Source organism: Podarcis raffonei, chromosome 6, assembly GCF_027172205.1.
Source record: "Podarcis raffonei isolate rPodRaf1 chromosome 6, rPodRaf1.pri, whole genome shotgun sequence".
Classification (NCBI taxonomy): Eukaryota; Metazoa; Chordata; class Lepidosauria; order Squamata; family Lacertidae; genus Podarcis; species Podarcis raffonei.
In genome coordinates, this window is record NC_070607.1 from 37,551,482 (window position 1) to 37,578,736 (window position 27,255).

Consider the following 27,255-nt stretch of genomic DNA (forward strand, 5'->3'; position numbering starts at 1 on the left):
ATCCCTTCTCAACACGTGATGAGACAAGCGACTCTAGTTTCCCTGCTACCCTGCCACCCCCACCTGGGCTTCTCACGTGGTGGCGTTAGTCCAGCACTGTGGCGAGTAGCAAAAAATAAGGGCACCCTGTGCGCCTCGGGGGAAATTCTGTCGCGTGCCTCGCGTGCTCTGTGTCTTAGAACAGGTTCCGATGCGGTGGCTTGGCTGAAGCGACGCCGCCCTTTCCCGGGCGACTTAGGCGCGCAGGAGGACGCAGCCTACTCTTTCGGGGCTGGGAGAGAACGACCCCCTTGCAGCTCAGAAGAACAACACGCCGTGCTTGCACGTTGCTGCGTGAGGAACAGAGCCCCGCTGCGCCCCTGGCGCGTCACGGCTTTGCGCGCTCCTCCTCCTGCTGCTGCGCCCTCCCTGCACGCCGTCGGGCAGCCCCCCTTGGGCCCAGCCTCTCCTGGCTTCGACGCCGCCCGCCCGCGTCCCGCTCCGCCCCGTCTGACGTTCAGCTTGCAACCATGTCGGCGGCCGCGCGCAGACGTCAGGCTTCTGGCGTGAAGGGAGAAGCCCCCACCGCAGAAGCAGCAGCAGCAGCAGCAGCTCGCGGAGATGAGGAGCCGGGCATGGCGGCGGCGCCCAGCCTCACCGTCTGCCTCAAGCTGCTGGCGGCTGCCTTCTACGGCTTCAGCTCCTTCCTCATCGTCGTGGTCAACAAGAGCGTCCTCACCAGCTACGGGTAAGGGAGGCGGGCGGGAGAGCTCCGGGCATAGTTCGCCGCCGCCGGCGCCAAGTGGAGGGGCAGCGCCGGCCGGGCTACAGATTAACTCGCGCGGAGAAAGGAGGTGGAGCAGGCCGGCGTGGGCGCTGAGCTGCTGGCGGCCGCGAGGACTCGGCTTTGTGGCTGCTGCTGCTGCTGCTGCTTCTGCAGAGCCAGCTCCCAAGTTGCTTTCGGAGGAGGAACGCTCCACAAGCCTCCATGTTCAGTAGCGCGGGGTGGTGGTGGTGCCTCCCTCTCGCTCTTCCCAACTTCCAGGCACGGGCATTTGCAGTGGGCATAGCGCACGCATCCGCCCCTCCCCCGAAGGTACATCTATGAAGGCCGCGTGTAGATACGATGGCTTGGTCAGAAGTTGCCAGGCGCCCTCAAACCTCCACCCCCAAAACGGAAGGAGTATTTGGGTTGGAGAGCACAGGGCTGCGATTCTGTACCTGTTCAGCCTGTTGGCTCCATTGAACTCAGCGAGCTCTGCACTGTGTAGCCCCATAATTTTCAATAACGCGAATGTTGGGGTTCAGCTTTGCTTCTTCGTGGCATCCAGTTTTAAAGGGTTCACTGGAGCCGTTAAACATTCCCTTCTGCATTTTTTTTTTTAAAAATGTCCCTCCTACTGTGTACACTTTGTGTATACGTGTGTTTATTTCTAGAGCAGACACGTTAAAAGAAGCGACTGATGCTGCCATCTAACTGCTATGCAAATACAGTTCAGCGTGTTAGGACTATGCATGCAAGAGTGTTGGTTGCTGGAGGCAAATGATTTTTTTAATAGATTGAGTTCTTGGTTATTACCGTTTCATATATTCGTTATATCTAAGGCAGAGAGTGAGCCACAAACAACTTTTCCTGCCAAAGGCTAGCCTTTTCCCATTATGTATGATTCGCTGAAGGTTGCCACTGTTTAGTTTAATTTGTCTGCTGTTTGTTACAGATTTCCTTCCTCGCTGTGTGTGGGACTAGGCCAGGTTAGTTGGAAATTTTGAATAAGGAAATTTCTAATTGGGCCGGGAGAGGGAGAGGCAAAATAGTGATCTCTCTTGTTCCTTTCACAGATGTTGGCTACGGTGGTTGTCCTCTGGGTGGGAAAGGCACTCAGGGTGGTGAAGTTTCCAGACTTCGACAGAAATATACCTCGAAAGGTATGATATTTCTCTCATTTACAAAGCCACTGGCAGAAGCGTAGTTCTTGCCGTACATGCCCATAATGGGGAAGAGTGGTCTAAATTGTTCTGGTGTATGTATATTCTGTAGAAAGAATGCAAGATAGAACAACTTTCAAGGAAGGCATCAAAATGCATCAATACAAGTGCTGCTTTCTGCTCATGACAAATTAGAAAACTGTTTAAAAAGTGCTGTTAGGTCATTCCAATGCATTTTTATTTTCCTTTTGCACAGGATTCATTTATTATTGGCAGCTGTGAATCTGCAGCAAAGAAGGCAGATTCTACTGTGTCTAACTGACTTGTTGTAGTATGACTTTCCAGAGTTGCTATCCTACTTTGGGTGAAAATATCTGATAAATGTAATTATAGATGCTAATCTGTAGAGGTCAGATAAACAAGCAAACAAAATGATTTGGCACAAATGTCGAAATGGTTTCTGATTCATGTGATGTTAAGGTAACAGGACTAAATTTGTTGATGAGAATTGAGTCAGTGCAGCCATGTACAGGGAGAGGGCTGAACCTTTTCTAGTAGTGCTGCAGTCCTCAAAAAAACACACAGACCCTGGAGCTGCTTGTTGTTTGCTGTGGGAGAGAGGCCCCTGTTGGAGCCACCCTCATTCCCTGTGCATCACAAAGACTACCTTCCCATCATGCATTTAATATAATGTTTGATTTGGTCCTCATAGGTATGTTCTGCTAGAGTTGAAGGATTTTATTCCCAGTTAAGAATGCCACACAGTACAATCCTATGCAAGCTATTTATTTATTTCCCACCTTTTTGCCTTTCAGGGACTCGAGGCAGCTTACAGATAAAATACGAACAGCTAAAAATATAAGTGGGAGGGAGGAGATAATTTTAAAAAACCAATTAAATATTAATAGAATTAAGATTTATTAAAAATACACAAATCATTACAATCAAAGCAGCACAGCACTATCCCTTTCATTAAAAGCAGTCAGTTCCCAAAAGCCCTATACTTGCAGAGGGGAAGACAAGAAGGAAGGAGCCAATGTAGCTTCTCTAGGGAGGGAGTTCCAAAATCTGGGAGCAGCCACTGAGAAGGCTCTCTCCCGCTACCTGTGAGAGTCGCAGAACTGAGAGAAGCGTCTCCCCCTCAGAACCCAGGCAGGTTTGTATGAGGGAATCTTGTCTTTCAAATAACCTGGACGTAAGCCGTGTAGGGCTTCATAGGTCATAACCACCAATTTGCCTTGTGCCTAGAAAGAAACCGGTAGGTAGTTGGAGCTGTTGTGGCAAGGGAGTCATATGCTCCTTATAACCTGCCCCTGGTCAAGAAATGGCTGCAGCTCCTGAAGCCAGTTGAAGTTTCAGAGCATTTTTCAAAGGCAGCCCCACATTGTGCGTCACTGTAGCCAAATCAGACATCTCAAGGAACGGCTGCTGCTAACGTGATAGCTTTAATTGTGCAGGTGCAAAATTTGCGGTCACAGTGACGTGGGCATCCGTGCTCAGGGCTGGGTCCAGAAGTACACCTAGATTATGAACCTGTGTCTTCAGGGAAAGTGTTACCCCATCCAGCCAGGCTGAATCCCTACTCCCTGTTCAGCCTTCTGACTGACCCCAAGAGCACCTCTGCCTTGTCTGGATTAAGTTTCAGCTTGTTCCTCCTCCTTCAGTCCAGGAGGAATGGAGCCACTATAAAACGGGCATTGACCACTCTTCTAAGCCAGTCCCTCGCTGGCCTTTTCAATGGACCAGGAAGAGCAAGGATCTGGCACACATTCCAAGGCTCCTGTCCACGTCCTTGAGCTACACAAGCTGAAAAAAATATCCACTAACACTGGACAAGCAAGGGCCAAAGTTACACCCACCAGACCTGTACCAGCTTATTTAGAAGGGAGTCATTTAAATCAAAGGGACTTGCCTCTTAGAGTAATTGCCTGCGAAATATATGTCCATGTTTATATTATTTCTGAAGGTCCCCCAAATTACGCTTTCTGAGGTTGGATTTAAGCAGGATCGGGTGTGTAAAAGAAACATCGCCATGTGGAGCATCATGCTTAAAAGAACATCAGTTTATACAAGTCTAGTTTACCATGAATTCCTGGTGTGCCGCTGCTGTACATGTATGGATCAATGACCTATTTAACATAGCGTTAGCTGTGTTTATACATCTGCATACACTTGTTCCTCTTCCCATGCCCACTCTCTTGGTGTAACTTGGAAGACTGAATGTCTGATTTGACAGAAGATGTTATGTTTGTGTTTCCAGAATTCTACACAGTCTTGAGAAAAAGGAAGGATGTGTGTTGCTGGTGTTGTAAGTCAGAATGTGAAACCATACTCGCCTAATATGCAAAAGCTTTTATGCTACAGTTGAAGCATGATTGTGCATTTCCTAAGGCTTGCTATGTTGTGTGCCTGCTGGTGAAAACTGTTCCTGTTGCATAAAAACAAAACGAAAAACAGCAGCAACAACAAAACTGTGCAAATGTTTTGAAAGGTTACACAGCCAACTGACTTGACCTGTTTATTGAATATTATTTTATCCCTCTTACAACTTTCTAGACTTTTCCACTACCTCTCCTGTATTTCGGGAACCAAATCACAGGACTGTTCAGCACAAAGAAATTGAAGTATGGATAATAAGATACAATTTTATTAAGCTTTTATTTAAAAAAAATTATTGAGCTTTTATTAAAATGTAATCTGAATTCTGTTTGGTCTGTACTTAAATTTGAAGGGGTTTTTTTATTACTTCAAATTTAGTGAATGAAAATTGTGTAGAACATTTGTTTATAATTTATTTATATGTTTCAGTATACCATAATTCTCATATCTGGTGTCTTGTCGCAGTTATATATAACAAAACAATTGGCATTAATATATAACATAATTCAGCTATGCATATTTGGTAATAAATAATTTACAAAATTACAATAATTTTCTGAGGTTGGATTTAAGCATGATCGGGTGTGTAAAAGAAACATCGCCATGTGGAGCATCATGCTTAAAAGAACATCAGTTTATACAAGTCTAGTATAAATCACCAAGTCATTTAATCAGCTCTTTCAGATTCTCTGTAAATCATAAAAAAAGCCAGATTACCCAAAAGGGGTGGGGTGGGGCTTCAGCTGGTTTTCTGCTCTCTTCCAGCACATCCTTAGTTACTCAGGTGAGTTCTGTTGAGTTTAATGAGGCTAATTCCCAGGTGAGTGGGTATAGAATTGTAGCCTTAAGATGCTTTTCAATAGAGGCCTGTTGATTCAGTATTTTAAAAAGCAACATTGAAAACATTGAGATAAGTTTCATGTTGCTGCATAAATCTGTCAAGAGCTGTGGAATATCAAATGCCAATGCCTACTACCCTCCCTAGCTGGAAAATAATAATAATAATAATAATAATAATAATAATAATAATAATAATAATAAATACCCTTCATCTGTAGATCTCAAGGAAGGCCATTCACAACATAAAAATACAAGATTAAAACCCAAAATACTCTTTAAAAAAAAACCCCACACCGATAACTCCCTCTCCCTCCACAAACATTTAAGTGTATAGGAAGTTAATCAGCCAAAAGCCTGGTTGAAGAGGAATGTTTTTGCCTGGTGCCTAAAGGTGTATAATGAACCTCCCTGGGGAGAACCTCCTACAAGTGGGGAGCCACCGCAGAAAAGGCCTGTTCTCACATTGCCAACCACAACCTGCCATGGAGGAGGCACATGAAGAAAGGCCTCAGGTGATGCTTGCAGGGTCTGGGTTGGTTCATATGGAAAGGGAGTTCATGAGGTATTGCGGTCCTGAGTCATTTAGGGCTTTATTGGTCAAAACCAGCATTTTGAATTGGGCCTGGAAACTTATTGGCAGCCATTTAGGACTCTTGTTTATTAAAATATTTTCAGCCTGTCTCTTGTCTTCAAGCTGGCTCATATTCTATAAATAATTTTAAAAAATGAAGTATTTCAGACCAATAAACGTAAAATACAGTGAAACCTGAGATAATACTGATCAAATTAAAAAGGAAGCAATTCCTCAGATACTCTGGTTCCAAACCCTTTAGGGATTTAAAAGTGAAAACTAGTCCAGAAATAGACTAGCAGTCTATAACAAAGGAGTTTTATGCTTCTGGTGATTGGCTTCAACCAAAAGCCTTGCAGCTGCTTTTAAGTCCCTCTGAACCTTTCAGACAAAGGTCTGGTTTGCATGTCTCACTAAGTCATAGTTTGGCTGAGCAAGACATGTGAACCAGGCCAATATCCAAGTAGAGTGTGCTACAGAAACTTTAGTGCATGCTAGATCCAGCTGGACCAAAGGTACTCCTGGCCACAGCTACATCCTGGAGCAAGGCTTTGTCCAGGAGCACTTCCAAGCCTGTGAACCCTTCTTCAAGGGCAGTGTGGTCCCATTCAGAATAGATTGTATCCCCATTTCCAGATCAGTGGTTCTGCTAACCCTGACTGCTTTTGTCGTGTCTGGATTAAGCTTCCATTTGCTCACCCTTACTTGAGCTTCCCGACAATGGTTCAGAACCTCCATGAACTTCCCTGGATTCAATTGGAATGTGGAGAGAGAGAGAGCTGTGTCATTTGCACACAACAGACTAGAAAGCTGCAGGTGACCTTTCCTGATGCTGCCATGCAGATTTTAAACACAGCATGTTCTTAGATACAAGTCTATGCACTTGAGTGTAGATCCACAGGGCACACAACAGGACCTGTCTCCAAATTAAGCACATGCAACGTCAGGCATCTCCTTTCTGCTCTCCACCGCTTGTGTGCCACCTTGTGTGCCACCTGTGTGCCACCTGTTTACCTGGCTAGGCAAGATGTGTACAGTTAAGACTGTATACCAAAGTATATAGAAATGAAAACAATTTGTGTATATAAAATTTACTGTTAGGTAGTAACGTTAAGGTAATAGAATTTGCATTTCCTTGTCACATAATTTGTTTGTAGATCTTATGAAGCTGCTGAATAAGACTTTATTATATAATAGCCTTTCAACAAATGATTTCTCTCTGCATCCTAGTGCAGATGTGGGCAGGTACTTGCTTTGGTAACCAGCCTGGACTGGTGGTTAAATATAACCTTAAATGTAGGGTCTTGTAACTTGAGATCCCAACTCATTTCAAGGGCATGAACTGGAAGAGAGAGTGTGTACTTATAAATAGCTTTTCTGCGCACAGTTTCCAAGCTTCTAAATAGCTAATACAGTTGGGCTGCACTTGTGTGTAAAACAAAACTGTTAAATTTTGAAGAATTGAATTTTCTAGCCCTTCCCCCCCGCTTCTGACAAACGTTAGAGACAGTCTTTAAAAAAAATAAAAAAATCACCTGTGACTTTCCCCCAGGGACATCTGTTCTCATTCACCACACCATGTGCTTTGATGTTGAAATTTATCCGGAGTAAATTTAAAATGTCTCTGCATAAACATAGGAGTATCTATATGGCTAGCTCTGTCCATAAACATTATTTCTCTTACAGCCTGCCAATGTTTACAGTCCTGAGACGGTTTTCCATTCTGTTTACAATGTTTGCAGAAGGAATTCTACTCAAGTGAGTTGTGAGATGGTACAGTACTGTGTTGCTTCATGTGTTTTGTGTCATATGGGTGGATACAGCCAATGGCAGTGACATTATATTTCCCTTTGGTTATGCCGGCATGCAGCCTGCACAAGGTCAAGCATCCTTTGTAGTTCTTAGGGTTGAACAAAGGAAATATTTCAAGCACATGGGACTCCACATTTGTATAGGAAGGCACTGATCAATCTCCAGTACTGGAGATACAATGCTGAGAATCCCACATATGATGTGGGCTTTGTCCAGTGATGTCTTCTTTTTGGTCTGAAGTTGTTATCTGCATCAGTTTTGCGTTGGTGAAATCTTTCATACTGCCAGATGCTTATGTATTTTTCAATTATACTCCTGTAGTATGAGGATTAACAGCAGGACAACAAAAGTGGATTTTGTGAGCCCTTATGGTTGCCAAGAGACATACTTGGAGCCCTGAAGGACCAATGTTTGTTTTCCATTGTTTTGAAGACCTCACTGCCCTGGCTACATTCGAATATATTTCATATAGACATAAATATTGTTTAGATGACTATTTGGTCATCGGGGGCGGATTATAATAATTTATCTATTTAACTTAAGAAACAGTTACTGATAGTTACTGTATCTGTAACATGAACTGATAGTGAGTTTTTTGTTTCGTTACTCTTGGTATTCATATATTTCTTCCTTGCTTTTCTTTGCTAAATTTTCGTATGAAAAATCAATTAAAAGAATACTGTCAAGTGCCATGGGTCTACAAGCTTAGGCCAGACTTCTTAATGTGTACCAGTGACTCCTTTCTCAAGTCCATTTTGCATACAGGGGAGCTTGGAGAAGGAAATTTCTAAGAGCATGCTGAGCTTTGTGCCAAAATTCAACATTACAAGAAAACTCTCTTCTCCTTTGGAAAATGGGAGGATGGGTGCAGGATAGGGCTGGGCAGTAATCAGCTTTCCAACATTGCAGTGTGTCGCCAGCCAAACATTGTGGTTTAGTGATACATCACAATGTTGAAAAGTGGAGGGAGGAACAAATTCTATTGGCCCGGCCTCACAAGGCGCCAGGGTGAAACCGCTTCAGCTCCCTTGGTAGCAGCAGCAGCAGCTTCACTCTGGAGTCTCATGGGGCTGGGCCCAATGGAGCCTGTTCTTTCCTCGGCACTCCATTGGCTACTAAAGCAAGTTCTTGCTTTAGTTCTACAACCTCTGACAGCCAACCATGATTTTTGCTGTTGGCTTAGTGTTTTCTTTCATGCTTTGAAACCCTAGGAATTTTTAAATTTTGTTGTATCGTAGACCACTGTTTTTTATTGTAGTTTGCAGGTCACTAATTTCTTATGTGACAGTAATTGAATGGGAGAATACTTAAGGACAGCTGTAAACTGGAGTGGCAGGAGGAGAGATAAATGAAACTGTTAGGTACATGGGCTTGGGCCTCCCTCCGCCCAGCTGCATACACAAACACAGACGTTGATTGGGTTTGAAAACCCTGGCTTTTTAGCATTTTCCGTCAATGTTTCCATCATGATCTCTTGAAAGGTTATTGTGGACCACAGTTTTAAGAATTCTGCAAGAACGCCAGCTGCAATAATGAGAAAGCTCTTCCATTTTTATCTTTTTAGGAAGAAATTTTCTTGGAGAATTCAGATGACAGTATTTGCAATGATAATTGGTGCATTTGTAGCTGCAAGGTATGGTATACCATTATTAAAAGGAGCTTGAATATTGTTCAGCTTTTTATGAGCTTGTTCCTCAACTAGCTTCTTAAAATATTGTGGTTAGCTGTTGGAAAGGTGAATAGAAATTCAGTTGAAGCCCTGGAAGAATAGAGCTAAGGCAATATACGATTGTCTGAAGTATAAATTAATGGACTAGAATAATTTGAAGTTTTTGTTGAATATGAAGGCTTCCCTGGCAGGCAGTTCTGAAGCAGAACTAGAAATGCCTGGAAATGTCTAAAGTGGCCCCTGAAGTTTTGCACTCAGGAGACCAATACGGGAGAGACCTGTTTTGTTTCAGCTGGGGAAGATGAAGGTGTCCAGCTGTGTTGCTGCAGATGCACCATGTATTTCTTCTCTCTGCACTCCTCCCAGCAGTCATTCCTCCTGGTCACAACCTGTCTGTCTCCAGGCACTGCAGGCATCTACAAGGGATTCCTACACTGCGGAGTCATGTTGCAGACATCTTTGTAACACAGAGTTGGTCTGCCAACAGGACTGGTGCCTGAAGCCAGCTCCCCATAGAGCACATCCTTGCGGATCCTGACATCTACACCTGTAGATGGGTGATCAGTGCCACCATAATGGCAGGACTGATCATGCATATACTGGATGCAGTGGGGTCTTCCCTTGTGCAGCATCCTCTTGTGGGATCTAATCTGCAAATGTGATCCTTGTACAGAATCCTGCTCTGCTTGCAGATTGCAGTTGTTCAGTAATTATCATGATTATGTTTTCTCTTTGACTTTAAATATTACCTTCTCTGCCCCTAGTTCTGATCTGGCATTTGATCTGGAAGGCTATGTGTTTATCTTGATTAATGATGTCTTGACAGCTGCAAACGGTGCATATGTAAAACAGAAACTAGATTCCAAGGTAGGTTCATCTTGCTACTTCATTTTAAAACAGATTTCCACTTTATTGATCAGTAAAGGATGAATAAGTTACTGCTTTCTGGGGGGGAAATACTCATTTTTCAACAATGTGGCTGTCCTGTCCTATATATTATTATTTTTCATTTTGCTCTGCTGCTGCACAAACATCTGTAACACCATGTACATATTATTCTAACAATTTGCAAGTGTTTAGGATAGCACACACAAGTAAACATAGGCCCATAAGAAACATACTGTATTGGACCAAAGCCCATTCAAATAGGGCATTTAATTTCTGCTGGTGGTCGGGGTTTGTTTTATTTGTTTGTATCATATTCATAAAACTATAATCATTCTAACATTGTGTTCTATGACACCATGACCACTTGGGGCATGAAACTATTTCACACCAATATTAAATGATCAGACTTCCAAAGGGGCTTGAAGTTAATGCATGTAATCTGGTTCACTTGTACTGAGATAAAAGTATTTATTTTATGATTATGTCATGAAACTTACTGTGCCAATAGATGAGAGCCAGGATGGAAAATATAAACAGACCAGTACAGTAATGAAAAATGCAATTGTTTATTAATGTTACGGCAGCCTGCCAGTAACACATATGTTTAGGATGAAGTTATTAGGTTAGCTACATTATGTACTAGTTAAAAGGAAAAGTCTGTGGATCAGTACAGATATAATACTGCCTTCCTTTTAACTTTGGCTAGTCGACCAAGAAGCCAGCCTTGGCTCCCTCTTATCTACAGTTAGTAAATCAAGAGCCAGACTTGGGAATGTTTGTTCCTTCACCCTAAATCACAGTGAAGCAGAGTGTTTGCATCAGTGCTATCTGTGGTTAAGACCTTAATAACCCCAATAGTTTCAAGCTCTGTATTTAAAGCGTGGGTGGCAACTTGCTCTAGAGAGGAGGCACGTGGTGAAGAACAATATACATTCCCAAGGCAGGCTCCCAACTTACTATGTTTCGCAGAGTATTGCAGCTGTACCAGGCCAATGATTTTTTGGGGGTGGAGGGTTTGTATAAAAATCGTATTTGTGCTTATGGTCTCTCTTTTATATCCATCGATAGGTAGGATAAACAGTAAAGTAGCTATTTGAGGTTTTTAAAAAATCATTTCATATACTTTTGATTTAAAGTAGATGTTATCTTTAAGAAATAGAAAACAAGTTTTGCCAGCTATATTATTTGTATCATTGCTGATTTGCACCATGGGGAAACATGAAGCTGCTTTGTGTCTCAAGAAGTCAGACAGGATGCTACATTTATAGTGCTTTTAGGAGATGACAGATGAGGTCTCGTTTTGTGAACTTCTCTGTGTACAGATTTATCATTCAGCCAAAATAAGTACATAACTTTTTTTTCATTTCCAGGAGCTGGGAAAATACGGCCTTCTATATTACAATGCACTGTTTATGATTCTCCCTACCTTGGCCATTGCCTATTTTACAGGAGATGCGCAAAAGGTAAGCCTTCGGTTTTTATTCCAGAATGGCAGCTCTAATTGAAAACTATATTGCTTGTGTCCATATGTCAGTAATTGTGAAATACAGTTTTGAGGGCTTTTTAAAAAATGCAGTTTATGGTGTTGTGTATTAGGATGTCTAAATACATTACTGTTTAGTTTTAATTCAGAACAATTTTAAAAATCTTGGCATTTGTCATGACTGCAAGTAAAAAAGTGCACAATTTCAAAGGTATATGTGGAAGGGAAACTTACCTATAAAACTCTGAGACTGAGGAAGCAATTGAGAAAGGCCCACTTATATTGACATTGGTTTCAGTGGGATGATACTAGTATGTGAATTGTCCCTGGGAAGCCAATACTATGGTCCTAAGTTATCTGCCATTGCTATTTTCCTTAGCAGCGACCACTAAATAATCCATAGCAATGTTAAGAGTCGATGCAGGAATTGCAGGGGCAGTGCCTAGCATTTACACAACTTCTGTAATGTGTGTGAGCAGTTGGGGCAACAGTATTTGCAGATACTGTGGCTGCGCAGCCAGTGCTCTGCAAGGTCCATGCTGCAGTCGGTTGCAGCATCTGTGGAGCTCTTCCTTGTCCTCCTGGCATAGGTTATTCCACCAAGGCAGTTTCTGTGCCTGAAGCCAGCATGGAATGGATCTAAAGAGTTTCATCCAAAAATGCCTGCAGCTACCAGGAGTCACCCACTCCAGAGCAACTTGCTTGAGAAGTGAATGTTCATTCTTGGCCAATAATTACTACAATCCTTGTTGTCTAGAGAGGCCTTATTTAGGAGTGGCCTTTTAATTGCCATTTTCAGGACAGACAGGGCCATTTCCTCTCCCAAGAAGGCATTTATTGCCTTGGGACCCAGGCAGCCAACCCAAGTGATAAGCAGACACGTGAGATGCTCTGCCCACATCCTCAGGTTGCCAGAGCTGAAACTCCACCAACAAAACGATGACTAAACAGTGCTTTGGGCACAATACAGTGTTACTATGACCTATTTACTACTTTAAATTTGTAGCAAATATGTCACAGCATGCCTCTAAGGAATTCTTCACATCACTGTGAGGGAAAAATTGGAGTAAATCCAGAACACCTATGTTGTGTATATCGGGATATATGTAGCTGAAATATGAACAAGTCTATCATCAAGAGAACCACAGGGTTTTGTGAAAGAAGGTAATTTGTAGAGAACTGGTTCCCATATTTCTTCCATGTGTTAACAGGAAGGTGCTGAACTTCCAGATCCACAGGTGCCTTTTTGGAGAGACTTCTTGACTTAGCTTGACAAGATGTATGCTTGATTAACTAATATCCATAACGTTTCTGATAGGAACCATTAGTTCAGCAATATCCAGTAGGCCACAGTTTCCCCATACCCTGTTATAAACAACCATGGATACAGTATTTGATACCAAACACTTGCATTGGTCACAGCTAAAGAGTGGACTGAATAATTACAATTATATTTCAAATCCTTCCAGGGTGGCTTACAAAAAAAGGCCCACTAAGTTGCTATATTTTTGGGGGGCGGGGGAGAAAGCACAACAATATCAAAAGACACATACTGCCATCAGGATCCTTCCCACTGGAGAGTTGATGGGAAGGAAACAGTCCAGCTGGAGCGTGCCCTGATGCCCTGTTTACCTGCATCCCTCTCACCTGGAATTGTTTCCCCTGGACGGTTGATGATAGATCCCCTGTGACAGTGGGAAGGGGAGAGTGCAGCTGGAACAGGCTCCAATGTGGTCTTTGCCTGCCTCCCTCTCTCCTGGAATCCTTCTTACATTGCATTTTAAGAACCTCCTCTTGAGATAGAAAATAGCATCTCAGTGTTTATGTATTTGTGGGAGGGGGAAAAAGTATTCATTTAGAAATATGTGCACCAATTAAGTGAGGAGGAGAATACCAGCACTGTTCTAGACTCTGCAGTTTGCATTCACACAGTATGTGTAAATATCTTAAGCTACTAATTTTTGAATAAACTTTCTTCTCCCCTGGCAAGCTCTTGGCAGTTAAGGTGAACAAAGTCTGCTCTGTTAAACATCCAAGAAGCTCAACATTCACAGAGCTGGGAAATCATTGGCTTTGTCGTAGATACATATTTCTAAGGCCGTGGCTCTGCTTTTTACACACGGCACCATCCCCTCTTAATCCAAGTTGATAAACTTGATAAAGTTAGATACGAGCCAAGAGAATTAGAATTTGCGCCAACACTTGGCAGTTTAGTTGCTTTAAAATCTGTCTAGTTCCAACCATAGAGCACTTGTGAGTAAATTTATCATCCAGCTATTAAAGCTCTGGAAAAGTACATCTATGACACTTATTATTTACACCAGCAGAACCCAGCAGTAAGTTCTGTTGCTTGATCATAACACATATGTGCCTTGGTTGGATGCTACAGCCAAAGACAATGCATATAAGAAAGCAAGCAAGCCATGTCAAAAGGGAGAGGTTCTACAGAATTATTACCGTCTGTTTTCCTACAAAGAATTGCTTATCTCATATGTGGTTATGGGTCAAGCAAGGTTGTCTCTCATTCCTGCTGTTGCTTTTCTCCTCTGATTTTAGCAAGCTCTGAGAATGTTGGGAAAGGGTGCCACAAGGATACGCTTTAATTGATTTTACTACACATTTTAGTTGGACCTTTTGAGATATACTTTAGGGCTGTTCTCTTGCTGTTAATACTTTTTGCTGTTCTTGATGCTAATTCTCTAAGGTATATCGACTGAAAACAGTTTTACATTAAAAATAGATCTGACCTTGGGGACACAACCAAGCCTTTATTGACAGGGGACCTCTGTGGGTGCCAAATATTTGTGTGTACATAGACCACAAAGTGATGTAGAATTTACCCAGGATTTTAGCTATTGCTGGATTGGTCAGACGCCACTGGTAGTCATTTGGCTGTGCACTTGTGATCCTGCCAGTAATATTATTCGTAATGATCACTGTCTTTGTAAGCTTTCATATACATTATTATGGATAACTGTATACTTACAAATGTCTGTTTTGATGCCAAAAAGGCCAAGAGGAACAGGTCAGTTCTGAGATGGGAAATTAATGGAGTGATCTGACCTGCTTCTAGCACTATGCTTTGCTGTAGATTTATAAATTCCAGCAGTTGAGTGTTGCTGCATTTAGTTTAAGCATGGGTACAGTTTGTGCAGTACGTTGCAGGTTGTCTTTGGAAATCTGAAGGTAGTGCTGGGTTTGAGCTGGTGCATTTTGCAACTTCCTCTTTGTAGCCAACTGATAAACTGGTAGGCTTATATGTCTGTGAGTCAAATGTTTCTAGTCTAGATTCAACAGCAATTTTTCCTCATTTTTAAAGCAGCTGATTAGTGTCAAAACTAGTATTTAATTTCTTTATAAACATTTTGTTCCTGAAATACTCATTATGTTACTAATTTAATATAATCTTCTAATAAGTGGGAGGCATAGTTAAGGTGTACGCTGCAGAAATGATAACCGTTTTGCAGTGTTCAGGCTCCAACATTGTATTTTCACATCATTTGCTTCTGCTTACAGGGAGTGTATTCTAGTATTAGTAGAATATACAAGGTGCCCCCCCAAACTGCAGCCACATACAGTGGTACCTCGGGTTACAAACACTTCGAGTTATAGACTCCGCTAACCCAGAAGTAGTACCTCGGGTTAAGAACTTTACCTCGGGATGAGAACAGAAATTGCGCACTGATGGTGCGGCGGCAGTGGGAGACCCCATTAGCTAAAGTGGTACCTCAAATAAAGTTCGTAACCAGAGGTACCACTGCATACTTCTTCCTCCAACGCTCAAGTACACATACACAGGGCATACTTGAGCATTACCACAAACACACTCAGAAAACCCCCAATCCCTAACCCCAGGTACACAAGAGCCCCACAACCTGCTGCCTAGCTCATGATCACTTTGATACACGTTACATTTCTTTAGTGGAGATGCTAAGGACAGATGTAGAGTGCTTAAAAAAGCTAGGCCGAGGTTGAGACTGTTGGTGTAGGTTCCCCCTTTAATATGACAGTCATTTGGAATACTTGCAGATTGGCTCATTTGAGTAATTTCATGTGTAATTTTAAAGACATTACATAATTGAGGATACGATTTGTGAATGCTGCCTGATGAGGTCTTTGGCATATACATATGGGATTGGGCACATTTACAAAAATGGACATGTGTTGGCAAAGTGTATGTGAAAATATTGTACTGCCCCATTTTCTATTGCTCCAATATCCCTTTTTACCCCCTTTCTTTATGCCAGATTTATTTGTTCAATTGTAAGTTTCTTTTGTAAGGTTCCCTTTTCTGCTCTATTAAATTATGGGGATACGGAGATTTACTGCTTCTCGGAACCTGCTTGAGGCTGCTCGTCACGGGCTGCTGTTCTCTTGCATCGGGACTGCCCCCCCCCTTTACAAAAGAGACCAGGAAACTCCTCTTCGATGCCGCTGCTTCTCTGCTGACCCTAAGACTCCCTCTTGGGGGTTGGGGGGACATGTAGCCTTTGCAGCTTCTGCCTCAAAGCCCGTTAGCGATCGAGCCCTTCTGAGCTCGCGCCATGTTCCGTCCTGCGGCAAACCGGAAGCCAGTGTTGGTTCAGCACTTCTGCAATTTTAGCTTTTCTGCTAAGATACTGTATTTGTTTTGCTTCTAGGCAATGGAATACAAAGGCTGGTCAGACAAACTTTTCCTTATACAGTTTACACTGTCATGTGTAATGGGGTAAGGATACTTGCCTTTTTTTCTCCTATGAGACACTGTATTCTAACAACTATGCATTAGTGAGCATAGCTGCTTTTGGTCAGTAACAGCAGGCTAGCCACACCAGCTGAAAAGAAATATGCAGACTATGCATATCCCTCTGGGCTGAGAGTCTGAATGCTGCTACTATGCTGTACATGTGGACTCAAGGCATATGAAGGCTTGAGGGTATGTTGCACTTAACTCATTCGCCAATCTAGGTATTTGTAGTTGAACATTCTTTGCCAGCATCTCAGAAACCAGCAGGCACCAGAAATTGTTCAGTATACTACTTTCTGCCCAGCCTGGTACTATTTTACATGTGTGTTTTTTTTAATTTTTCTTCTCCGTAGGTTTATTTTGATGTATTCCACAGTACTTTGTACTCAGTATAATTCTGCCCTTACAACTACAATAGTTGGTTGTATTAAGGTAAGCTCTTCAGACTTACACATCTACTACACAAATAATTTCTAATACTCCATGTTAGTTGTTTGGCATCTGTTGTGCCATACTGGTCTTGGTGCATCCTAGGGAAGGAAGGGTAAATGATAGCTTTGAAAATGTTTTGTTGCCTCAGATCTGATATGTAGAAGAGCCTGTGCTCTGACTTGAAGGTTTGGGCCATAGGCCAAAGAGAATGGTGTTTATGGGAAGATGATGAAAAGATGAAGTGTGAATACAAACACTGTCATTTGCAGTTTGTGCCACCTTTTGTAGAGCCCCTATTTACTTTCAGGAGAATATTCTGCTAGCTCTTTCAGTGTAAGGCTTAAGACCTGTCTGTAACATTTCCCCCATGTTAGCATCTCACAAATGTTGAAAAAGCAACAGAAAACTGTCTGAACCTCTTTGTTTCCTTCCCAGAATATTTTAATAACCTACATAGGAATGTTCTTCGGAGGGGATTATATTTTCACTTGGACAAACTTTGTAGGGCTAAATATCAGGTAAGTGCAAGACTGTTGGGGAGCTAGTAAGTGGCAGTTATACAACAAATGTTGTAATTGAAATCAATATGACTTCTGTATAGAAAAGCATTTAGTTTTGTACTGAAAGTGTCTTGAAATAAAAATAAGGATTTCTGGAACTGCAGTTTATTAGAGGAAAAAATGAAACTGAATCTCATACAATTAGAGGATATTTCTTAATACACACATAAGCACACCTTGATTCATAACGAGTGTGTCTGTACGTTCATTCCCCTACCTTTGGCTCCTTCCGGGTTAATTCACTAACAAATGATAAAGGAAGCTGTCACTTCCCACAGGAAAAGTTTTGGCTGCCTGGAGCATTTGACTGCTCCACTGACAATGCTAAATTTACTCCTTCCCGAGTATATGTTTTCCAGTACATTTTGCCTTCGCAGAGATTACCTGGTCTTTGACCATAGTTAAACAGTTGCCTTCTTTTCGGAAAAAACCCCAGAAGAGTAATACTTGACAGTTATAGATGCCTTTAGGAACATTAGTAATGTGGTGTTTGCGTCAGCCAATCAAAGCTTAAGCCTACAGTCACTGTAAAAGTTGTGTAGGTATATTTATGTGTTTGATGATTAAAGTATGCATGCCGGGGGGCGGAGCTGGAAAAGCAATGCATATAGTATTTATAGTATTTCATTGAGAGTCATAGCTACAGAATAGGCCAGGGGCATGTATCAATATATTGTCCAGGACTGGTATGAGGGGCAGAATGCAGTATTATGGGTGAAACAGATGCCGCTCCTGAGTCCCTGGTACCGGTGCTGCTTTCAATATTGGGCCATTGGCAGCAGAGCGACTTGGCGGCGGCCTCACCTGTGATACTGCTGGATGAAGCCATCACACTCTACCTCTCATACCACAGAGGGCGAAACAAACTACATCGGCGGGCACGCTCCTCAGTGGAGCCCCTGCCTCTGGTTCACATGACTGCCGCTCAGCTGAGCAAGCCCTGATGCCTTGCATGCAATCCAGAAAAGTATCAGGGCTTGCTCAGCTGGGGTGGGGGTAAGAGTCCTCATGCCCCTCAGCTGAGCAGTGCAAGGAAGCCCCAATGCTTCTCTGGCTCGCACGCCAGCTGGAAAGGCTTGCTCACTGTAGGGCTGTATCTTGGCTGCTGCTTCTTCCCCTGACATGGGGAGGAAGAAATATCTGAGATATATCAGCAGATCACGGTATTTAGCTGCTGGTACATCGCAATGTTGAAAACCTGACATCACCCAGCCCTACTGCAGAAGCATTTTACTTATACAGTCATACCTTGGAAATAGAACGGAATCCGTTCGACCTCCAAAACATCCAGAAAACAAAGCCCCATCAGATGTTTGGCTTCCAAAAATAGTTCACAAACCACAACAGTCACTTCCAGGTTTGCAGCATTCGGGAGCCAAAACATTCGAGAACTAAGCTGTTTGAAAACCAAGGTATGACTGTGCTGCTTTTGTACTCAAACACAGTTTATAGTATAATAGCACCCACTACAAGAGTTACACTGAATATGTGGTGTGCTTCAAGTGGTATGATGGACCATTGTGAATATACCTATTTAAAAAGCACCATACTTCCCCCTAGTGTGGAAAGTCTGTTACAATTCCACTTACAGTTGAGAACAGAAAAGCAGGCTTTGTGTGCCATAAATACATATGGAATGAAAGCCGCCTAACTTTTTTCTGGCTAGGATCGGAGAGTTGTAAGAGGTTAGAAAACCACAGCTGTTGTGAAGAACCACACAACTGAAGCCAGGCAGAGGCAGCAATTGGTTACATTTACAGCTTTTACCACCACAAACCTAATAACATGTTCTTGCCACCTAATTCAAACTACGTGCTGTCCTTACATTAGAAGCAGACTACTAATGATTAACTGGGCTGCTAACATTTTCCACTTGCCTGTAGTGTTTAGTAGAATATAAAATACGAATTGAGTTTAAGCTGTATGTTTCACCTGAAAAATCTGTGTCTTGCAGTATTGCTGGAAGCCTGGTGTATTCTTACATCACCTTTACAGAAGAGCAACTGAACAAGCAGTCTGAAGTTAGCATCAAGATGGACATTAAAGGGAAAAGCTCTGTATGACAAAAGGGTCACTTACCAACAGTAACTCTTGATTTTCAGCCGTGATTGCTGACAAATTGCTAGGATGTGCAGTATCTCTGAATAGAATTGTATGTGCAAATGGAGAGTACCCAATATGAAGATTGCTCGCTGCCTTTTAGAATGAGATATTTAACTGATAGCACAAAATGTACAGCTGGTTATTAACACTAGGCTGAAAGGAATAAGGCTTAAACAGTCACAGCCTATCTTGCACCATCTGTGAAGACAAATACTTCTAATGCTCTAGTCTATAGCTTTTATAATCTTGAGTGGAGCAAGAAAACGTGTCCTAAATATTTCAAAATGAACTGAGGCTGTTGTGCTAAAAGGCCCAGTGTTGACTCAATTCACTCAGCATAAAATAGCAATCAATTTCTCATAGAAATGAAGCATAGATTGTAGTAACTAAGGATGCAATTCAAATCACTTAAATCCCAATGGAAACAACTTTTCGGCCCACATTAAAGTATTATTAACTTCAGCAGTATTTATACCTAAGAGGCTTGTAAAGCACAGTAGTTAGGTGGGATTTTCTTATTCAAGAAATGGCAAGAACAAATGGATTCTTTTGCAAGGAATTATTTTCATAACATTGTAATGCCCCCAGTATGAATCCCCCTTCAAGCTCAGACTCATCTGCAAAAATGAATCTAACTCTAAGCAAGTTATAACTTAAAACATTGCAACTAGGTAGCCAAAACTGTTGGGACTAAGTAGCTAAAGACAATTCAGATGTAAAAGAATATTGAACCAGTGCCATACAAATTCAGTTATTTGTAATTATTATATTTAATAAAGTTATTTGTAATATTTGCATTTTTGCCCACCTGGGTACTTCCACCCTGTGTATCCAAGACTAACCAACTGACAGTAAAAAACTATAATAGTATTGATGCAGGTTGGAGAGGCCGAAACTCCCAAGTTCTATTAGAAACAGTATTTAACAGCATTTTTCTTAAGAAAAATGGTTAAGTTCCAAAAATAATTTGAAAATACATTTTTTTTTTAGAAATTTAGATGGAGAAATTGAGGAACACAAGATCTATAAATATATTCAATATATTCTGTCAGTTAAAAACAGGAGAACTGCAGCTAATCTCTCAGTGCCAGAGATTTTAAATGCCTTTAACCAAAATGCAAAATAGAATTGGCTTTGCTAATTAGGGAAGCATCAGATTATATAGGTAGAGAGATCACCAACAATTTTCATCAGGTGTGGAAGAGAAATTTCAAGATCTGCGGCCAACAGAGGCACTTCAACATAAATAGGAACTTTGCTGCCTGCCCACACATGCTAATAACACTAAAGCCAGATGAGGCAACAGCCAGCCTCTTCTCAGGAGCCAGATGAATGGGTTCTAATCTAGACTCCATGGTGACAATTTTCAAGACAGTAGCTCATTCAGAGGTTGTTTTCTTTAACTTTGGTTAAAGGGCAAGTCAACAAGACAACTTGCATAAAACGAGTTCTGGGGAGAAGATACAGAAAATTCCACTATAGTTTCTCTCTCTGCATCAAGGAAAAGTGTCTTAATAGAAAAATCATCCTAAACCACCAAAAACTTCTGCATCCAAGCTGCAAACCTAGCTTGGAAGCTAGAAATCTGAACCAGACTTTGGACCAGCAAAAACTAACACATTCCATATACTTAACTTTACATACCACTTCATACATTCAGGACTTGGTGTATCATGTTCCTTCAAGTGTCATTTAGTAAAGCACAGTATTTAAGGAACCTTGGCTACAGTTCTTAACCCCCACATCCTATCTACCTTTTATCAAATGGAGGTTGGTGATGCAACTAAGACTAATACTAGGATTTACATTTGCAGTACCAAAAGAAGCAATTTATTAGATTGGTTTCTTTGGGTGTAGGTCATCACCTGGTTGATGACATTTACCAATGATTTTTACAGTTTTTAAACTTCAGTACATGTTTATTTTCAGAGTAAAAGTGTCTATTAAATCCAGATTCTGCACTTTAAAAAAGGTGAATAATGTGACATTAATTATACAATTACTATTCTGTTTAGGGAGGTTTCATTTGTTGAAGAAACAAAGAGCTAAACCAGGCGTTGAAGCCAAACCCCCAACAACTGGAAATGTTCAGCCAGTAAACAGATTTTTGAGATTGTAGAGGACAAGGCCTGGTGCACTTTCAAGCATGACTTGAAACAAGGGTGTGTATTATCTAATGCAATATAAAAATGGCCCAGGCTTGCACATAATAAATCATAGTTAATTGTGTACTGTGATTACACAGATTGCTCATCCTCTAGCACAGTAAACAGTGATTCCTGGTTAGTGTTAAGCTCATACCAGCAATCCTGGTAAGCCAAGTCCAACACTCAATGCTCTGCTTGGATGTAATGCAAAGCCAGGGTTTATGATTTGTTACTCCTTCCAATGTAAGGGGAAGAGCGTTAACCATTCAGACTAAAACATACTGATGTGTAAACACAACCTACATATATGCACGCACATAGAATTGTAGAGTTGGAAGGGACCACAAGGATCATCTAGTCCAACCCCCTGCAATGCAGGAATCTTTTTGTCCAACATGGGGCCTGAAGCCATGACCCTCAGTCAAATTACTGTTGCAAAGTTACATATTGTCTCTGGAATCTGCATCTGTTACCCTTTTCTCTGCTTCTATGGCATTGGTATGCATTCTGCCCTGTTCAGAACCTTTCATGTTGCAGAACATTGAGGAAAAAACCTTTATAAACCTTAGTAAGTTTCTCGGTGTGTGATGCCCTTTCCCATCCATTTCAAAAAACCCACCTTTCAATGCTGTGAACATGAACACGCCTTATCCAAAAGGAAAAATGCACATGCTGCTGGCTACTGAGAAGAGACTTAAAAAGGAGGTAAATTTTAACGGCAAGGCAGTTGCACACCAACAGCCCAATAGCATTTGGTCTATTTTTGTTTCAGAAGATTGTGTTATGAAAGCCACTGTAAAGGGGGGGGGTTGTTATTCCATAAAGTCTACCTTCCTGTATTATTCCAATCTTAAAGAAGGTGAAGCAGCAGTATAAAAAATGTAATCCATAAATCCAGCATCTTCCCCTTTCTTGTGGCACATCTTTCCCCTCAAATCCCTAAAGTTTGAGGTTTCTCGATCACAGTTATATATTATGGGCTGAAAACAGGAGACTAGATACATAAATACTAAAGAGCCGCCTTGATCTGAAGTTGCATGTTACAGTTTGTTACCCTGTTCCCATTCATTAACCTCAACATATTGTGTGTGCATGCATATATTGGACACAGTATAAGCCCCAGTTGCACACTTCATACATACTTGCTTTTTAGAGTTGGGCTACAGCTGCAATCATTGGTCGCAAACCAATGGAAAGAACACACCAGATAGTCATGTTGCACTAATGTCATTCATTTCAGTAGAGTCCTGTAGCTTCTTTTTGGGCCTCATTGAAATGAATGGTGTGTATCGTCTTTTTTGTTGGATTTGTACTTTATCATGGTCGCAGTTACCTATAGCCACTTTATAATACTTCAGTTCTCATACCAACTTCAAATCTAAACAACTGAGAATTTGGCCTAAGTATTCATTTTTTAGGAAAGACTATACTGGCTTCTTATGCAGAATACAAGACATTCCATTCACTTCAAACAAACACCACATAAATTTTACAACTCTAGCAATTATGTATGGTATTACTCACCACATCATTGCCTCTCTTACTTTCTTCCCTTGCACAAGAGTCCTGCCTAAAAGTACCAAACGCTGCAAAACACAAGTTCATAGAGAATAATATATGTAAATATTTGTGCAAATAAGAGTATTTGCATGGCCTGACTACAGAAAATGTCATCTATGTATAATGAATTCCTGATACAATCAAATTCTTGTATTTTTCTCTCTCTCTAATCTGCTATACTGAGGCAGTTGCTCTCAGGGTATTTGTTACAGAGATTTTTTTTAAAAAATCATGTAAAATTGTTCTGAATGCATTTGCATTTTGTAAAAACTTTGCAGTGCCAAGTTCTATAAGATACTACATACACTGGGAAGATAAAACAAAATTCTTACTAGTTTATTTTGTATGCTGTTAATTTTCCTCTTAACTATTTTCCTATATAGAATTTATGTACAAGATTGAGAATTCTAGCATTAAGGGTCAACTTTTAAAAAAAATGTATATTCTGTAGGCTTTATATACTGTAAGTAAGAGGAAACCAGAAGGAATTTTATGTCCATATGTATTTTTGTACTGGCTTAGAAATAAATTTTGAGACAATTTTTCCATGTCTCAGTTTTAAAATTTGTTGGTTTTATTACTGGGTTATCAGAATCAAAACCAGTTTCTTTTTCAGTAACAGGTAAATGTGTTACTGGTAATGTTTGCAAATAAGTATATCTGGTTGGTGTATCACAATACAGGTGTACTATTCTACTCACCACTTCAATAGTGAATTTTGTTTGAATAGCATTTGACTTGAATTATTGTCGCTCAGGACCCCAGCAGCATGTCAGTAAGTGATGGATTCCGTTGTTTCCCATAATGCTTTGTAACATAGAAGTCATGGCTGATCATACAGTAAGCCTAGAGCTATGGCTTCAAGAATCTCTTCTCCTGACCTGAATTGTTTTGAAATGTTAATGATACATCAGTATAACACATATGTAAAGTTCAATGTGCAAGGCTGTGAAGACTACTACTGAATAGTCCAAATACACCATCAGAAAAGTTCCACAAGCTTTAGTGACACAAACTTCTCTTAAAAGAAACAGAAGTTCCACTCTTAATATATTCAGTTGTATTTATGTAAGCAATGTGTTTAAAAAAATACTTTATAATCAGCTTTTCCAGAATTGCAGATGGCGAACTAGGGAAGGGACACAGGGATTACCAACAGTGCAAAAGTACTATGTGAAAAATTTATAAAAACTAATTTGCAAATTTTTAATTTCTTTCAAAATATCACTTTAAACCCTTTTATAAAGTCCAACAGTCAGACCTGTTGAATTGAAGGTTTGATTCAGACTGCACGCAATGCACTTCATGGATCATGACACAATAGTGCTTAAAAATATACATTACAATTACTATACACAAGCTGCACTGACTTTTCAATCCAATTTGGAAGCAGTATTTTTTTCTTTTCCAAACAGAACTGAAAGCTTCTTGAACAGGTTACTATATTACTAGAATTTTAAATAGTACTACTAGTGCAATGTCTTATCAAGTTATAGTGGCTGCATTTTAAAGAACATGAATAAAATATTGTATAAACACCTGGATAAACAAAATGCACATTACAATTAAATACTTAATGAACAGCTGAGCATTACATATTGATTATGGAATGTCAGGACTTTTCTTAGGCATACCATTGAAACTAAGATCAAAGACCAAAGTAAAATTTCTGAAAATGTACACAGTGCTATATTTTACTTACAAGCCTGAGAACAATATACTTAGAAACTTTCCTATGAATTGTATTGCAAGCATTTCCACTTGCAAAATATATAGGTAAGGAAGAAAAATAGTTGCAATAAGATTTCTAAAAGCATTGTGCTGCCTTGCTCTAACATACTTTATAGAGACAATCTTTGATACGAGGCTATGAAAACTTTGGATTCCCATATTTAACAAATCTGGGTTTTGCCAACTATGTCACCTCCCAAAAGCAGTTCAGTTTACAAGATGAAGGGTTTAATCTATAGAGGCAAGTCATTCCTGCTGGGAAATACACTGCTTCTGAGCTCTAGACAATAAATATTAGCCCTGTAAGTTAGATCACATATTCTGCCAAAACATTTTAGGAGAAAGAAGGGGCTCTATTAATAATTAAATAACTTAAGTGACATCTACAATGAAATGGAGGTTCACATAATTAAGACCAAACAGCACACATTTTGCCAAGTTACAGAGTTATCGGGCCAACTTGAAACAGCATGGTTGTAACCTTTAAAGCAAGCCTCAAGACAAGTAGATGGAGAAAACTACAGATAGCCTGATGTAAAAGCAACAAAAACAATACTTCCAAAGAGTCATTTCACATGGCAATAAGGGACAAACATGGCAAAGCTCTACCATGGCCATTATCCAAATCCTCTTATGGATGGGAATCATGGCTACAGGGACTATTCCTGCCACATTGTCAAGGACATCTGTCAAGCAAATTATTTTTTTAAAAAGGTTACCAGCCTTTACAGTACCTCACAGACACGGGCATATTCATACATATATATGCAATAATTATTCAAAGACTCTTCTGCTTCCTAAGAAACAGTAAGCAGCATAAATCCAAGTGAATTCCTTGGAATGTATGATCAGGCCCAAATATGAGCTGTGCATTTGTTCCTCATCAAGGCTACCAGACCCATTTCACAACTACACTGTGCTCACTGAAATGTAAAAATAATTAATGAACAATGTAATGCCTGACCTTGGCTAACAAGATTTAGCAACATTAAAGCATTTAAGGTTGTCCCATCATAAAAATAAATCTGAAAAAGAATTATAAAAGCAAGAACACTTGTGCAATCAAAGCATCGTCCTAAATTCCAAAATTCTAAGTCACCATTTGTCTCAAGATAGAAATTTGAAAAATTATGGTATTCATAATTGGGTGTGAATTTTAAATATTTAAAAATTTTACCGCTTTCTGAAACATGACTATTACTCTTTTTTTTAATAAAAAAGCTTTAGCAAAATAAAATGAAGCTGACAGATCAAATCTCGTAAAAGTTTACCATACTGTACAAGTTATGAAAATTACACACTTGTATTTAGAAATTACAGCTCAATCATGACTTAAGTATTGTAAAAATCTTCCAAAGGCTACGAAGAATCTGGAAAAATACAGAATGTATCTCTTATATCCAGATAAGAATATGGAAAGACATCACTGATGTCAACAATTTTACATATACAAACCTGACTTGGTTTATTTTTAAATATTTCTATATATAAAAAAATATTTTCTCACATACAACTTTCAGGATTTACAGGCATTCCTTAACCACCCAACACTGCTTCTCTTCCTATGGACTGATAAACTATCATCAGATCCTCACTTGTTTTATGAATCCTGCTTTACAATTTTACTATCCAATATTATGGAATTTGACATTGATGACTTTCCAGAGTGCATTTTGCACAGTAGTTTATGTATGTTTTCCTTGAAATGCTAAACAGGAAGCAGTCCTTTTCAATAGAACGTGCTCCAATTAAATGTATCATTCGAGATTTTAAAGGTATGCTGTAACTTCTTCAGTCAGGATTAGGAAGCAACCAAAATGTATTTCAAAATCTCAATAAATTATATTAAAGGATTTGAATCTGTAAGGGTAACCTACCAACCCTGAAAATTTTGGACACCCCAAAAATTGTTTGAAGGAATAAAGCCAAACATTCAGTCATCTACCATCTCCTGTTCTTCAAACTTTCCATGGGTCACTGCTTCTGGGTAAATCTCTGAGGAACCTGGACTCTCCTTCTCATTACTATTGACTCTTCTCCTCTTTGCAGGTCTTTCGTTTTTTTCTTCAGGATCATTTTCATTCTTTGAATTTGAATGAGCAAGTTTAGAATGATTGGAAAGGTTTTCAGTTTCATAGCCATTTGTGTCAAGATCCACAAGAGGCATTTTTTTGCCAGTTGTCGGTCCATTTATGTGCAATCCCTCAATTTTCACTTCTTCTTTACTTGATAGTTCACCTGGCCCATTAGTGGATACACCTATATCATAAAGAAAACAAAGAAAGACTATGAGCAAGGACTGTAAAATTGCATTTTGGAACAAGTACTTAAACTTATGACCATTTACGGGCATAACGTAAGTAAATTCTACCATTACAGAGGCTATGTAATTGCCGCAATCCACTTTAGTTCATGAAATTTCCCATTTAAGTTTACAGCACCACGCCAC

The 27,255-nt window shown here is 40.4% G+C and overlaps 2 protein-coding genes across 4 annotated transcripts in view; one reads left to right on the top strand and one right to left on the bottom strand.

The window, feature by feature from the left end:
* The first annotated feature begins 480 nt into the window (after nt 1-480).
* Nucleotides 481-23,619, top strand: SLC35D1 (solute carrier family 35 member D1). The gene is made up of 12 exons (XM_053392163.1): nt 481-727; nt 1,698-1,731; nt 1,819-1,905; nt 4,462-4,529; nt 7,382-7,453; nt 9,072-9,140; nt 9,941-10,043; nt 11,435-11,527; nt 16,188-16,255; nt 16,627-16,705; nt 17,141-17,223; nt 19,220-23,619. Exons 1-12 carry the CDS (start codon nt 510-512, stop codon nt 19,326-19,328), a joined length of 1,083 nt encoding a protein of 360 aa, XP_053248138.1. The 5' UTR covers nt 481-509; the 3' UTR covers nt 19,329-23,619.
* MIER1 (MIER1 transcriptional regulator) overlaps nt 23,511-27,255 on the bottom strand; it is a 37,939-nt gene continuing 34,194 nt past the window's right edge. For all 3 annotated transcript variants that reach the window (XM_053392161.1, XM_053392162.1, XM_053392160.1), the window contains one exon: nt 23,511-27,065. In XM_053392161.1, coding sequence (XP_053248136.1) covers nt 26,740-27,065 — 326 coding nt within the window. In that variant the 3' untranslated portion in view covers nt 23,511-26,739. The remainder of the gene's footprint in view (nt 27,066-27,255) is intronic.

Bases quoted from the DNA above. Each gene is read 5' to 3' on its own strand.
- SLC35D1 (XM_053392163.1), top strand. From the start codon at position 510: ATGTCGGCGGCCGCGCGCAGACGTCAGGCTTCTGGCGTGAAGGGAGAA. The intron at 4,530-7,381 runs GTATGGATAATA...TTTCTCTTACAG, and splicing joins TTCAGCACAAAGAAATTGAA to CCTGCCAATGTTTACAGTCC. The intron at 10,044-11,434 runs GTAGGTTCATCT...TTTCATTTCCAG, and splicing joins AACAGAAACTAGATTCCAAG to GAGCTGGGAAAATACGGCCT.